The following is a 16,048-nucleotide window of genomic DNA, read 5'->3' as shown; positions in this document are numbered from 1 at the left end:
AGTGCCCTGATCTGGTTCCTCACCAGGCGCATGGACATCTCTGCCAGTACAAGGAGGTGGTGGAGCAGGGGCAGGGACAGTTCGAGCCGTCGCTAATGCTGAAGAAACATAGTTGGAACTGAAGGCTGGCTTGTCAGCTTCATCTTTCTTTGCCAAAAAAGACAAAAAGAGGAAAAAAAAAAAGACACAAAGCAGTTTACCAGAGAGATGGATCTCGTGTTTTTAGAGAACTGTATTTTTGAATTGGATTTCACTGTGTGTGCAGTTCTAATCTGCAATTAGAAGGTAGTTAAATTGTGAAAGTGCTACTATTGGTGGCAGATAGATACTGCCTCTGGCAGATAGCAAGTTCAGGTTTTTGCTGTAAAATAAGTATCAAACTTAAGAAAAAATAATTATTACTAATTTAGATGTGACACTAGGTATACTCCTGTTGTTTTCATTAGCCCAGTTCTGACTAATTTCAGGCAGAAAGGATAAAGGTTTGTTGATTGAAATATGAAACCATGAAACCCATTTTCATATCAGACAGTGCTTGACTTTGGAGCTTCATGTTTAATTCATGAAGACAGGTCTCAGACTAAGAAAAACATCACACTATGATTTAGTCTTTGTAGGTGAAATAACAGCTCATTTATTTACTGTGCACCAACTTGGCCTTGAGTAATTCTACAGAAAAATCTTATTTTTTTGAAGTGCCCCTTCTAGATATTGGGAATCAACCAGGCAAATACTAAGGGCTGTCTTTAACTGGTTAACTGGTAATCATATATTCCTGATATCTTTTTTTATTGCTTTAATTAAAAATAATCTCAGTGCCTTGAAAAAATTGTGGAAACAATCCTTGATGCTCTTTAAGGGCAGCTGCAGCAGCCAACTGCTTTCTGGAGTGAGATAAAATATGAGGCTGTTCACAAATCACACAGAGGAAGGAGAGGTGAAGTTTTTATCAAACATTTAGCTATGTGCATTCCACTACAGCACGTGGAATTCTGTTAACAGTTCTGTATTGGACAACAGTGTTTTTAACGGGTGTATGAAATCTGTCATGAAGCTCAGTTCAGTGGCACTTCTCATTTGGCATTCTGCCTTTAACACAGACCCGAATCAATAGCCTCAAAGGAGCCAAATTTCTGTTAAGTATGTGTGTCTCCTTATTAGAGAATAAGGAGTGGTGGGGTTTTGTTGATGTTTTAGTTTGGGTTTTTTTGTTTTGTTATTGTTGTTGTTAACTAGCTGATGGTCCAAAGACCTTTTACATATCTTGGTTCTGTAACTGAAATAATAGGTAAAGTAGCTTACACAAAGTTGAAATACTCATTTATAAATACAGAACAGTCCTTCAATTGCAGTGGAATGAGAGACAGCAGTCTCTTGGTGGTGGATCTGTAGAAAAAAAGATGGAACGAACTAGCTTGTTTAAGGTGAGCACGGATGTTTTGCACTTCAGTACACAAGGAACTGTAGACTGTGCAGTACACGTGCAGCAGAGGCAGAGATACAGCAAGATAACTTGCATGTTACTTACACAGATAGCGGAGTTATCACAGAGCACATCTTATATTTTACTAGTTAAGAAATTTTCCATTGAAGTCCATTTTGAAAGGTTTATGCTTTATTGTAAAATTTTCTTAAAAAAAAAAAAAAGGCAGCCGTTGTACAACAGAATAGCAGACAGAGGAACAAATGAAAAGTCCCTGAATAACAGACAGCAGTCTACATGTGGTGGTCAGCAAGGTGTCTGAACTAGGCCAGTGTGGCAGTTTTCATGTCTTTCTGCAGCCTCCTATTGCCTCTACAATAAAGATATTCAGAATCTGAACACTCAATTTTTCACCCAGTAAGTTAAACAGACTTTTATGATGTTCCTAATGGGTAGAGAGCTTCTGCAATTTGGCTTCCAGCTATGATGTATTACAGTGGACTCAGTAACAGACATAAGGAAAATATTTACTGTAGCTGGAACATAAATCTGACTGCTTAGTTGATTTCCTTATCACAATCACACTAGAATGGCTTTTTTTTTCTTTTTTTTTTTTCCCTTCCAGTTGTGAATTCTGGCTTGTAGTAAGGGGAAAAGGCTTAAACTGTATTGTCTGCAGCACCTTACCATCCCAACATACAGTAAGTGGCTTCTACCAGATCCTTAGCAGCTTCCAAGCTATGACCTGGGCAGCTGTCCTGCTCTTTTTCTCTCTTACTCCACTCACCAGCTGGCCAGATTTCTCTGTTCAATTATATTTTTATTTTTATTCATTTTAATTTTTATTTTTATATGGCTTTTTTAAACTACGACCAACCTTCATGTGAAAATTTAAGCTTGGCACTTGGGATGGCTTAAGGGAGCTGGAAAAGAACACTTATATTGACCTAAGTCTTTTTCCATTGAAAACCAGAGTGACTCGCACACTCCATTCCTCAAAGGGGTTCTTCCCTTCCGTCTTAGCCTACGTTCTTTCTAATCTCAGCCTTCTATCTGAGATTAGGTCCAGTGAACTCATTGTCATGCATCAGCAACAATATTGTGGAGACTATGAGGAACAGTAACTGGGGTGGAGTCAGTCTTTGAATTTTTAGCCCTTGTGTTCAACATTTTCCTAGCAATTGTGAAGTCAAAGGCACTCCTTTCCAACATCCTGTGAGAGAGCTTCTCCTTTCATCATCTTCCAAGTCATATAGACTCCATGGGGTGTCCTATGGAAAATAATAGAAATGAAAATTTACTCGGAAAGTTTTGCTAGTTTCAGGAGGATGTGAGCAGTAGCTTATCTATTCTTTGCCTGGCTTCTTAAAGCACTGACAAACAACAATTCACCACCTACATGGAGACTGAGAAAGCACTGGAACAGAGAACTCGACAAATGTGAAGGATAAATGTAAATACGGCTATTTACCTTGTTTGTATAAAAATGTGCAGTGCATGGTGGCTGTAAATGCAAATGTATAAGACTTGGAAACAGTGATCCTGAAACAGAAACAAATGTATTTTTTATGTTAACCCAAAAAGTAGAGTAGATTGTCCCGTCTGCATCATACATTAGTTAACCATCCTTGTCTCCATACATAGGCTGGCCAGCTGAGATGCCATCAGTACTATTCTTGCAAGAAGTTCCTTTTTTGTTGTTATTGCCATGAGTTTCTTACTAATCTTTGTAATTACATTTTATTTTGATCAGATAGGTGGATACCATCTAGTACGTGTTTTTGATTTATCTATTGATTTTTAACTGTAGATAAGGTGTCGTGATCAGTTCTTCTTGCGTCAGTGACCCATGATAATGAGATCTTGCTCTTGTGATTTGTATAGCTGCTTTCTTATCTTAAATATAGTTCAGCTACCTAAGCTTTTGTTAGAAATTCTAGTCCTGCTTGCAGTTAAAGCAGGCAGGATTTTGCTATGTATTTGCAGGTACTATTACATTTATGCTATGCATAACTGAAAAAAGGCCTGTTTGAGCCTCTGCTGCTGCATATAAATTTGTATTTTTGTCTGTTTCTATGTATGTGTAAACCTGTGTGATTTAGAATCGTAGAATCCTTAGAGGTCCTTCAGGACCTCTGAAGGCCATCTAGTCCAACTGGTCTGCAATGCATAGGGACACCACAGCTAGATCAGGTTGCCCAGAGCCTGATCCAGCCTTGCCTCGAAAGTCTCCAGGGATGGGGCATCAAGCATGTCACTGGGCAACGTTCCTGTGCCTCACCACTCTCAGTGTAAAAAAGTTTTTCCTTATATCCAACCTAAATCTACGCTCTTTAACTTGAAACCATTTCCCCTTGTTCTGTCACCACAGACCCTGCTAAAGAGTCTGTCCCCCTTCTTTCCTATCACTCCCTTTTAGATACAGGTTGCTATCAAGTCACCTTGGAGCCTTCTCTTCTCCAGGCTGCACAGCCCTAGCACTCAGCCTGTAGTTGTAGGAAGGTGTTCCATCCTCGGTTGGTTCGTTTTTGTGACACTTCTCTGGACACTCCACTCCTCTGAAGGCCATCTCTGGACACACTCCAACAGGTCTGTGTCTCTCCTATACTTAGGACTTCACATCTGGGTGTAGGAGTCCAGGTGAGTGACTCACTATGTGTGTCATCAATATGGGGACACAATAATTGCAAGCAGGAGATATACTGGAGGAATGCCTTGCATAAAATCCACCCAAAGAGTCATTTGGCACAAACAGCACAGTGTTCTGTTTCCTTTTCTAATGTGCCATTCCACTGAGGACTGGAGAGACACTGATTGACTGTGGACCAAGTAAATCCCTTTTCTTTGGAGAGAGAGCAATGGAAAATGAGTTGAGAGATGTCTCCTTTTGCATAGCTCCAAACTTCACTGCCACGAGTGATCATATCAGTACAGTTTCCCTTGGAGAACACAGGAGGCCTTCCAGCTCTGAAGGAAAGAATCAAGGTAGACATACAGAAGAAACTGACCCCATTCCTTTTCACTGGTGATTCAAACCAGTCAGCTCTTCTCTACACAGGAGCAGGGCATACTGGGGCTGTGTGGGCACAAAGTAAAAGCTGTTGTTACACCACTGTCCACAACTTCAACACAGAATAAATTAGTTTGGTTTTCTTTTCATTGACTTCTTTTGGTTCTGGTGGCTTAGCTGTGTGGCGAGCCATGTGAAAGTAGACAAGAGGAAACTGGGTACCAGAGGCTTCTCTTTCACAGTGTTTTCCTATCCCAGTCCCATCTACTTCCACCCCTGCTCTCAGGACAGATAACATACAGTTTCCCTCATATCTTTTTTGACCTTTGTTTTCTTCCTGGTGTTTCTGTTCAGATAAGAGCTTGTGACAGATGTAGCTTGGCACAGGTGGTATTTTAAGTCGCACACTGATATCACTGTGAATACAGAATGGCAAAATATGCTAATGAGGAATAAGAGAAGTGGGCTGGAAGGCATGTTAGAACCAAATAACCCTGGATTCATGTCCCATATGCTTTTGAATTTATTCAAATTTAAGAATTGCCATGGATCATAGCTCTCAATTTATAAGTATCCTTCAAGGTGATTCTGTACAGCTTTTGACTGCCAATAAAAAGGTTAATATGTAACACATTCATTTTAGTACATTTGCTGTGAGACTGAGCTGTTTAATGCATTATGCTTATTGTACTCATAACAACAACCATGCTTCCAGCTGGCTAGTCCCTCTCCTGTGCTAGTTTCACTGAGGACGTGTTTGTTAAGAGATCGTAGTCCATATTTACACTTCATTTCCTCTTCGTTTAACTTCCTTTTATTTGATTCTGTTCAAAAGGGAGATTTTCATGGCTGAAGATAATTTTCTTCTACAATAAGCTCCTTTGATAGCTAGAGTCAAGAAATGCTAAAAGAAACACCAATTTGGGATGTCTTGAACTCACAATTTGGAGATTTTTTTTTTTGTTTTTCAGAAGAAGTGAAATATTTAATTTTTAGTTGCATGTTAAAGATGTAGTTACATATCCTCCATGTGTGTCAGTTCCCACTGAGTTCTGTGGGAAGCTTTATTGGAGAAGAAAGGCAGAATTGAGCTGTCTTACTGAAATCTTTCTTCATGCAACTAAGTGCATGCTTTCGCCCACCACTTCTCAAATTGCTGGTGGCTTGACCTTGTAGTGCCTGTGTCAGCATCTGGCTTCACAGAGCCCTGGAGTGCTCATCCTTATGGACAGCATGCAGCTTGTTTCCAGAGAGGTTGTGGAGTCTCCTTGTGTGGAGATATTCAAGACCCATCTGGATGCCGACCTGTGTGACCTGTTGTAGGGAGCTGCTGTAGTGGGGTGTTAGGTTTGATGGTCTCTTGAGGTCCCTTCCAACCCCTACAATTCTGTGATTCTTTGATTCTATGAAGAGCAGAATTGGAACACATTCTCTGTTTCACAAGTTTGTGTCCTGTTATATCCTATACATTAAGGTTTCCTTTATTGCTGAGATTATACATGGACCATTTCATTGAATCAATACAGTCATAGAAAACATTGAATACAAGCATTTCTGAAACAACTTCACAGTCTAGATTTCAGAACTGAAAATGGATTCTAAATTTATATTCTGAATTAGATTTTATTTGTATACAAGATAAATCTGTATTGCTTTTTCAGGATCAAGTTATACCCAGTATTATAGATAGACCATCACTTGTACGCTCAAACTGAGCACAAATTGTGAAATCCTTGTAATCATTCTTATTTTGAATTCTATCATGAAACATAAAGAAGAAAAAAAGCAAGGTTCTGTGCTGGTGAATTTCTTGCTGAAGCAAGGCATATACAAGAAGTGAAGAGCAGACAAATTTTTTCTGTTGTGTAATAGGAATGATAGAGATTGTGTTTAATGAGAGGAGAAATGTTTTTACTGTAAATAGATTAATTAGTGGAGATTTTGCAGCAGCCTCCATTAAATTGGTTTTATAACCATGGCAACTCTTTCTGCTTCCTGGGTAACTTCATTTCAACAAAAGTAAGTCTGAAGTGAGTGGGGGTTAGCCCTTTCTGCGGAGTAATAAGTAGACAACGACAATAAATTTCCATATCGTGAGCAGATAAATATAGGCACTTAACTTCATTGTGTAGGGGATATAATGTTACAGGTTGCTGAGAACCAAATATCATCCAAAATAAGTAGGTAATTAACAGTGAGAGCCTGTTGGTTGTGCCAGTTTGTTCATACTGAAACCTCATACGGGATCTCAGCTGTAGAAAACATGATGCGTTGCTTTTTTGTTTTCTTTATTATAAATGCTGTGTTTATAAGTTTATCTAAAGCCAGGTAACAGCTAATCTGTTCTTCAAATAATCTCTTACTCCTGTTTCTACTTCAAATTTGAAGTCAGCTTCAAATTATCCGAATGTACAGAAAGAAACTATTTGTATCAGGTATATTGTATGTGGGCTGAGGTTGTTTGGTTTTTATGTTTTTGTGGTTTTTTTAATTGATTGCTTTTTTCCGAAGGCATGGAAGTGATCCAGTTCAAATTCAAATGACTGAATTGTTCCAAAGAACTGGAAATGTGGTAAGCTTAGGTTTGGATACAAAAACATTGTGTTTCAAACAGTAAAATAAAATCTGGATTTTTTTTTTTTAACATACGCCTTTCCTCTCAAAATGATAATGTATCAGGTGTTACAATATTTTACAGCTTTAGACTTGAGTTGACTCACTTGTGTTAATATTTAATGGTATGGTGCCAGGCTGTACTCTGTTACTTTCAGAATACTGCCACATTGTTTTGAGAGATGATGCATCTCCTGCCTTAATACCAGTTATCTGGAGTAGATTGTGTTGTGTGTGGCCCTTAAAGGTGTGGTGCTTCTGCTGCATTCAACTTTGCATTAAAGCTGTGGTGGATCCTATCAATGAGAACATAAAGAGCCCAGTTCTGGTCTTTGCAGTATTGATTAGGAAATAAGTTAGAAATAATGTAGATTAGAAAAAAAAATCAGAAATAATTCTGGTTTATTACCTCTTATCTCATTGCTAAAAATATCCTGACCCTTTTGAAGCTGGCTGAGGGAACTGTAGCAGTCCTTGTCCTTGATATCTGGATGTAGAGGGACCTGGATTCTGTACAAAGTGAGGGAGGTCAGCGCACTGTGTTTGAGGAAGAGGCGTGGATGAGAAAAATACTTTGGAAGGCACCTTCACACTGCAGAAACAGGGATTTGAAAAAAAACACCGAAGAAATTTATGTATTCCCCATGAAGAGAAGGACAATTGCTTGCCTTCTCCAGCTGTGCCTGGGCACCAGCCTCCTTGCAATGACTGTGAGTGCAGTTTGGCAGCTAGTCTGTATCTTCCTCGACTTCCAATGCATGGAGGAGGCATGGCACCGGCTTGTTGGCAGAAATGCTTTTTCATTCTATGCAGTGGATCAAGGAACTGTTGTTTGTTTACTGTTTTTTAATCTACATGAGCACCAGGTTAGTTTTCATTCAGGTTGGTTCTCTGATCTGGTCCAAGCGAGGCAACAAGAATGGAAGGTCCAGAATGAAGGAAGAAGCAGGATTGTTTGGACTCAAGTAGAGAACAGGACTGAACCTCCAGCAACATTTTGCACTTTGATCAATTAAGTCAGCTGTTAAATCAGACCTTGAGACTGTGAAGCTAGCTATTGTAGAATGGGGCCCCTCCATGCTGTAATGTTGGTTACTAATCAGTAGTACTGAATGGTTATAGATGGTGGTGTTCATTAATACAGGTTTTTCTGATCATATTCACTTAGTCTCTGTGAGTTTAAAATGAAACCAGACAATGTTGGTTGCAGTTTGTTCTGCACAAATCTGAATTTGGTCTAATTAACAAGATACATGATCAGGAGGGTACTGTTGATTTTGGTTCTTTGGAAAGAAGTTCCTCTAAAGCCAAGAATTAAATAGGCTGATTTGGGTCAGTAGGGTCCTTAAAGATTATAATCTAGTTCCAACCCCCCTGAGATGGGTAGGACAACTCCCAGTACATCAGGGTGCTCAAAGCTCCATCCAGGCTGGCATTGAGCATTGAGAACCAACTGGATGCAGATGTACTGTTGACTTGTGCAATGTTACAGAATATAGCAATATGCTGAGGTGCTTCCAGCTCTTGCTTATAAGAGGAATGCCTGGGTATGTTCAGGTGCAAATTGTTCTCACTTTTTCTAGAAGGTGGGAATAAAATCCAGCGTGTTTACTGATGGTGGAATTATGTAAATTGTGATGTTCTTGAGACACTTTTTCTATTTCTCTAGTGTTCTGGATGTCCTTGGATCACAAAGCAAGTATGACTAGATAATCCTTTTCCTCTTTGTTCTTGCCAAAGGAACAGTAGTAAGCGTGCAGCATAGTGGCTTGTTGCCCAGGAAATGTGTCTTCCTGAAATGCTGTGAGGTGGTCACTGCCCTGGGCAGGTACAGCCTCAAGTCATGCCTACATGGGTAGAACCTTAGCTTGGGTTCCATGGTCAAATATGTTGAAGGTTGAAGTATGCACCAACACTGGGATCAGAAAAATTTGAGTGAGGTATGGCTTAGCAGCAGGATACTACTTTAGAAACTGACAAGAACTTTACTGAAGCAGGGTGTCTTGCATTGGTTTGCCTAATGTAGAGGAGGTATCTTTCTGTTCTGCGGTATCTCTGCTTCTGGTTTCCCTATCGGACCATGAGCAGTCTGAGGTGATTTTGGAACACAGGAAGGACTTATATACATGGTACAAAGGATGTCTTTTGGTAATTTTAAGTTTTATGTGTGTGAATTAGTTATTTCATTGCTGCCTTTTTGTTAACTTGTTGGTAGTTCATCATTGCATCATTTAGAGCAGCTGAGAATAACAGCTTTCAAATTTAATATAGGTGCTTAATTTTATATCCACTGTGGGGGTCAAATTAAAATGCTTTTTAAATTGTTAATATATTTCAAAGCCTGAGTTAACCAAGTAGCTTTGTTGAAGCAATGTACGTTCTTTCAGATTGTCACCAGTGTGTGTCATAACAGCACGTCACGTTGGGTTTCTTTCTGTGAGCAGGGGATTCGGCTCCTCTGACTCGTCACTGGCTGACCTTGTGCTTCTGTTGCTGTTACACCCATGACTTTTGAACGAAAGTATTTTGTATTCTGAGAGCATAATTAGAGTAATTAAACGACCTCACCTGTTAAATGAACTCTCATCTTAATGCAATGAGGTCTTAGAACACAGCTTCATTTTTCTGTCTTGGTGTTTCATCTACTTAGAAGTTTCTTTTAATTTGAGCGTAGAGCTTATTCTATGACAATCGCATTGAAATGTGTTATGATGTTCTGTGTATGAATGTGCATACATTCTCCATTTCTCCAGAACTCAAGCAGGAGTGATTTTTTTGAGATCAGGTGCATGGCTGTTTTATCTTGTGCTCACAGCCACACAGCTGGCCACAGGTAGAACTGGGTGCTTCTGGACACAGTAGATCTGCACTTTGACTTTGTTAAAATTCGGATGTTTTTTATCCATGCGCTTTTCTTATTTTTTGCTTGTCTTTAGTCACTAATTTGATTTAGTATTTTAAGAAATTATTCCACTTCATAGAAGACCATTTGTGAAAGCATCACAAACTGCTGTAAACATTAAATCTCCCATCTTTTCTGTGATATAGGCTGCATTCCTTTAAGTGGAATTTAAGGGCAATATTGTCAAACTCGAATTCCTAGAATTAATCACCTGTAATTTCTGTTTAGTCAGCAGAGTAAGTGACCTAAATTTCAAGGTGCTGAATATTCCAACTCTATTTGGAATCTTTGGGGTTTGGCTAAGTGAATTGCAACCAACTTTCAGAGTGAGTTGCAGTTGGAGCATTTGCACAGCCTGTCACAGAGAGATTGTGGTCTCATCTTTGGAGATACTCAGAAGCCATGAGACATGGCTACTGGACATGGCCTTCGGCTCCCTACTCGAGCAGAAGTTGGACCAGATGGCCTTCAGATGTCCCTTCCAAGGGGCCACAGCCACATCACTAATGCTGTCAAGCCAGGAGGTTCTTGTGCTTGTTCAGCCGTGTTTTACTGACAGCAATCACTTGGAATTCACTGGGTTTTGGTTTGTAGATTTGAATGCTGAATAGTCTGCTTCCAGTCACACACCACAGTTTGGTGTTATCTGTAACTATATGGAAACAGATGTTTTCAGAGCTGTTACTAGTCTTTAAAAAGTAAAAAATATGGAAAATTCGAGACAAAGACTTTCTTTTAGTGATCTCTATTTTTCTTGAGTGTCCCAGTAGTTACCCCAACAACATTCCTCTGTCTTATATGCAGCAATTTTTAGAACACAGTATAATTAAAAACAAAAACAAAAACAAAAAACAAAAAAAAAAAAACAACAACAAAAAAAAAAACAAAAAAAAAAAACCCCCAAAAAAACAGTATTTTGTTTAGTTCTGCATAGTGTTCTAGGGTATACAAAGTATAGGGTATACAAAGATATCTTTGTATCTGGTGATACAAAGGGTTTGCTCCTAAATTATTTTTGAGCTAAAGTGTTTCTACCTAAAGACATGGATAAGATCATGCGTATAGGTATTTCTTGTAAGAATTATGCATTGGGAAAGGAAGTTTAATTTCTTGCTAACTAGATGTTCAAGCCTTGTCTGGTTATACTTTATGATATTATTTGGACTTTCTAGACCTAATGGAGTTCTGTTTTATACCCAATATAATGGTAGTTGGTTGCAAAATGTATGGGGAGAAGAGAGAAGAGTTGTGTTCTTACCATGCTGGAAGTATTTCAGCAGGTAGGTCAGCACACTCTGCATGCCCCCATATTTGACATGATGCATTATAGTTTCATAATGCTTCTCCCTGCCAAGAGCAAGCATTCCTTCTAATCCAAGGCTTGCTGGAAAAAGTTTTTAGTCATCTAGTAGCACACCCACTGCCTATTGAGAAATGTTTTCAGAAGGGAGCAGTGTCTGCAGCATGGCTCATGGAGGCTGTTTTGAAATACTTGCCTGAGTACACACCCATGCCTGTAAACCTTACTTGAGGAAACTTTTTAATGACATCAGTGGGATCATCCAGCACAAACGAGCATAGGACAGACTCTTAAGACTAATCAACTACCTGTCAGACTAGTAAATTTCCTATTTTCAAAGCGGAAAATCTATGTACTGAGTAATACTGAAACCAAAACGTACAGATATGTAGCAGCTTTGGAAGCAGACATGAAACTTTACAAGATATTTGTAGGTTTAGCAAGGTCATCTCAGTGTTAGGCGGGTGTTTCCTTTCATGCTCAGCAGGCGCGTGTCTGGCATCTGAAGTGCTACGTATATTTGCACAAGTGCTCTGCTAAGCCAGGTGAGGAATACTGGAAGAGCTGTGGATCTGTCTTTATGCAGCTCGTGACCAGACCTGCAAGGGGGCCTCTGAACTTACGGGATTTCCCAGTGGGTTTTGCAACATTTGTGCTGTGGAAACTGTGGCTGCACTGTGCTGGGATGGTGGAATTCTTTTCTTTAGTATGTTGTAGCGAGCCAGTGTTCAGAGGCTGGTTTTCAGCATGAAGCAAATGTTGCTACTTTTGGAGTGCAGCTGTAGAATTTGAGGTGTCCCGGCCTTCCTCAGCCTGAAGACGTTTTAAACCACACCTTTCTTTCTCCTTACCAAGTTCATCAGTAGATATCGAACTAATCATCTTGCACTTAGCCTCGAGGACCAAAGGGCTGAAGGCACCATAGACTGCAGAGGAGGAGCAGGAAGCTATATCCTGGTGTTCAGGACTCTGCTAACAGTTATCCAGGAAAGCAAAAATTTGGGTGCATACATATTTGCATACAGAGCGGAGCAGAAAGAGGATCACCATCCAAGAGCTGGTGAACACTGCAGTAAAGCCCTCCAGAAGTGGTCAATGTGGTTCTTCTTCTCTACTACTCAGCTTCCAAAACAATTATTTACATCTGATGTTTCTGTTTCATTAATGTGTTTGAAGGGCAGAAATGAGATCTTCCAGGCCAATGGGGTTTATAGTCTGGACAAACTCAGCACAACTCATGCTTAGCAAGACCTCGTAGTTAAAAGTCGTCTTAATTTTTTGTGCAAAGCCAGGTTTACTGAAAGAAAATGAAGAAAGTCCTACAAGCACAGTGATGACTCATGCTCACTGAGGAATTCCCATGCGATTAGGTACCACCCTGTGTCAGTCTGCTTTTGTGTACTCTAGATAGATGTGTTTACTTTAACTTATTGGCAGGGTTGTGCTTGAACTTAACCAAATATTAGTTACAAAGTTGAAATGCCCTGTTGATAAAGGTGCTACGTGGCTGTAATAGGACTTTGGATCCATCCAGTACTTTATCTTTTATATGATAACATCTGTTATTTCAAAGTACCCATCTGAAACTAGTTGCGTCATTTTTGTTTCAGATTATGCTTTGCACTCTGGAGTTACTGTCTTTAAGTTTTCCCCAGTTTTGTGCTACTTTAAGGAATCTAGGCTAATTCAGCCCTTTGCTTTAATTAAAGCAAATACGGGTTAGGATGGTGTTCTTGTCACTTGCCTGCATTAGGATTAGGATGCTATTCATGTTATTTGCTTGTATGAGTATCTCCTCTGGTTCCAGTAGGAATGTTCACAAGTAAGGGTGAGTCATGTCATGTAGGTGTGCAATGGTTTATTTTTAACTGACACGGAATTTTGGTGCTTGCTAATCTTCATATTTTCTGTTTTTTACAGCAGTAACAAATCTAGTTCTGAGAATCTCTTACCTTTGGAAGTGACACAGTCTTCTTCACTGTGTTGGATCATCAAGGTGTTGCCTGCTCTTTCATCAGTAACTGCTATATGGGCTTTGGCACAGAAGTGGTTTCAGATAGATGTGGATTCACTCTAAAAGTTAGAAAACATTCCCAGTATAACAAGTGTGAAATCTATTAGGGAAGATGATCAGAGAATCCGCACTGTTGCATCAGGATAGGACAGTACATTTTCAGATACTTTAACTGCAGGCTTCCTGTTCTTGTGAAGTTGTTTGGCTGAGCGATTTTGGTTTTGTTTCACACAAAGCTTGCTTTAGGCAGCATCAGAACAAGGGTGGAGTTCAGCCTCTTCTGCCAATGTTCTCTGTATATCAGACAGGAGGTTCTGGGGTGAGCGCTGGCTGATGGCGTGTGTTGGCTGAGTCCAGTAAGAAGGGAGGCTGCACCCCTTCGCCAGCCTCAGGAGGTCTGCCTGGAGTCCATGCAGAACCCAGCAAATGCAGTGGTGGTGAAGCCTGCACTTAAGGCACTATGGCCAAAGCTGAGCCTTTTTTCTTGAAGGCGAGTAAGGGTAGAAATGCTTTCCCTAGCTTTCAAGATCCTTAAAAATTATTTCTTTAGCCGTCCAAAGCTATAATGCCATGAAAACTGTGGAACCTGTATCATTTACCCTTAGAGCTCTTGTGTGTAACCAGTAGTGATTACTTTTCTTTTTTGCTCTTCTTGAGCATAATTTACAACATTAAGGAAGTTCTTCACAAGGTGTGTTTGGAAATTCTAGATCTTAATCTTATTTTGAGGGAGAAAAATTGAAGTATCTTATGGTTCTTAGTTTACTGTTTTATAACCTTTGCATCAGTTAGGCGCTCGTATGGCAAGAGGATTTTCCACTTGTTTTTGAGAGTGGATATTCTGTGGCTATGTATATATATTTCCCTTCCTTTTCTTTCCCTGTTTGCCACCATTCTACGCAGTTGGAGGGGTTGCTTGAAAACATTAAATATAGCAAGTTATATGGTTCTCATCATTAAATGTAATTAAACATATAATTTATTTTTAAATCTGAAATGCAGCAGAAATTGCATCCAACCACCAAAGATCAGCAGTGGTATGTAGGTTTGGTACAGACAATGAGCTCTCAAACCTGAGGGGGAAAAATTATTGAAATTCTTAGACAGGCAACATTAATTCAGAATCTTGAACTATCAAAACTAAGTAATGATAAACTTTAATAGTATTTTATTGTGTGTGATGCTGTGCATTATACTATTTAGGCATTTTTGTTTGCATCTGTGAAGGACTAATAAGAAACATTGACGGCATCGGTGTAATTTGAAACTCTGCTCATAGAGTTAAATAGTACTGATTTTTTTTCAGAATTAGAATGCAAACAAAAAACATACATGAAATCACATTCACCAATCAATAACTCAGTTGGTAATATAGCTGATGTTATTTTGTAAGAGAGAGCATATAGGAAAACAATCCAGAAAGATGTTCTATATAGTGGCAGGTTATTTCATTACAACATCATGTAACATTTATGTTCTGTATCTTTGAGAAGGAACGGAGTGTCAGCTTGTAACTCCCTGTGAAAAATTTATCTTGTGACTTAGCTGGTGGGACCAGAGGTGTTACACATCTGAAAGCTGTGATTTATGATATGATGAAGAAAATGGGTGCAGCTTAAATTTCATTTAGCAGCTTGCTGTTTCTATGGAAGTGTTTATGGTGACAGTCTATGGTATGTAAAAAAGATAGGCTTAGGTATCCATTTAGGAAGGCTAAACATTACAACTGCAAAGAAGTCCTCTGTGCTTATTGGAATGCTGGGATGTGGTTTTGTAGAAAGTAGAAAATTCTAAAACTACCACGAGTGTGACTTTATTTTCCAGGATTATTTTGTCCTTCAGAGGAACGAGTGTCCACAGTTAGTCATTGGTCTTTCTTTTAACCATCTGTATCTGCCTGTGTATGTGTGGAGCTTTGCATCCATCCAATGAATGTTTCACAGGCTGCCCTCTGTTCTGTGTGTGACACCACATACCATCTCAGGTGTTACAACCACCAACCAGCTGATTGGATCTGTCCTGGTGGCTGTCATACACAATTACTGTAGGTTACTTGTTCTTTCAGCCGCATAGATGGTATCTAATGATTTCATCACTTTGGTTATGTATTATACTTACATTTTTTCAGTGTTAAGTTCTTCCTATCTAGTAGCTACCAAAAATGCCTTTCACCAGGGAAACATCCACACTACTAACCTTCCTTCCCTAGCGACTGCTGTAGATAGTGAGGGACTTCTTTGCTTCTTTAGAGCAATGGGAGGTCTTGGGCAGCTCCAAGGACGTGTTCAGGTAAGATTTGCTTTTTGGTAATCTACTGATGGATGATTAGACTGTGTCACCTCTGGAGAGTTATATTCTCTGAGCAGCCAGTTTAAACCTGCAGTCACACTGAGCCCTACTGTCTCAACCCTTGTGTGTTATCACTTACCCAATTGACCTGTATTTGCTGGTATATTTGCGTATTTTCTGGAGTTAAAAATCCAACTGTCCTAATTGGCAAATAATAATAGAAGCCTGAGGGCTGGATGCTACCTTGAGACCCTGATTCCCTGTCCCTGCCTTGGGCAACTACCAAATAGAGACAGTGACCTGGGTCTGCAAAGCCTGCTGTCATCTTGTGACCATGACTAAGCACTGTGCATGAATCAAAGCTCTGTGCCCATCGGTACCTGCTGAAGAGAGGACCGGCAGTGATGGAGAGCCCACAGTTTCTGGTGCAGCACTGCCAGCGCAGCTGCTGGGGGGATCAGATACCTGGCCCTCAACGTGTCCCTCCTCTCCACAGT

The 16,048-nt window shown here is 39.7% G+C and overlaps 1 protein-coding gene and 1 long non-coding RNA gene across 5 annotated transcripts in view; one reads left to right on the top strand and one right to left on the bottom strand.

Moving 5' to 3' along the window:
* LOC122161253 (transmembrane 4 L6 family member 18-like) overlaps positions 1 to 16,048 on the top strand; it is a 44,868-nt gene that overhangs the window by 8,448 nt on the left and 20,372 nt on the right. Inside the window, exon 1 of one of the 4 annotated variants that reach the window (XM_042820530.1) lies at positions 7,373 to 7,756. The exons of 1 other annotated variant lie outside the window; for it this stretch is intronic. In XM_042820530.1, the coding sequence (XP_042676464.1) occupies positions 7,607 to 7,756 (150 nt within the window). In that variant the 5' untranslated portion in view covers positions 7,373 to 7,606. Of the gene's footprint in view, positions 1 to 7,372; positions 7,913 to 8,947; positions 8,987 to 16,048 lie in introns of those variants that run through there. 2 more of the 4 variants (XM_042820528.1, XM_042820532.1) reach the window with 2 other exon arrangements.
* On the bottom strand, positions 2,481 to 4,035 carry LOC122161255. Its single transcript, XR_006169135.1, has 3 exons — positions 3,865 to 4,035; positions 2,895 to 2,965; positions 2,481 to 2,694 (listed from the first exon to the last, which is right to left on the bottom strand). It is a non-coding gene; the product is annotated as an uncharacterized LOC122161255 (long non-coding RNA).

This window comes from Centrocercus urophasianus, unplaced genomic scaffold (genome assembly GCF_019232065.1).
Source record: "Centrocercus urophasianus isolate 14NV4802_14NV808 unplaced genomic scaffold, USGS_Curo_1.0 seq_19, whole genome shotgun sequence".
Classification (NCBI taxonomy): Eukaryota; Metazoa; Chordata; class Aves; order Galliformes; family Phasianidae; genus Centrocercus; species Centrocercus urophasianus.
The sequence above is the reverse complement of the archived record's forward strand: the minus strand, read 5'-3'. Positions and strand labels throughout refer to the sequence as shown.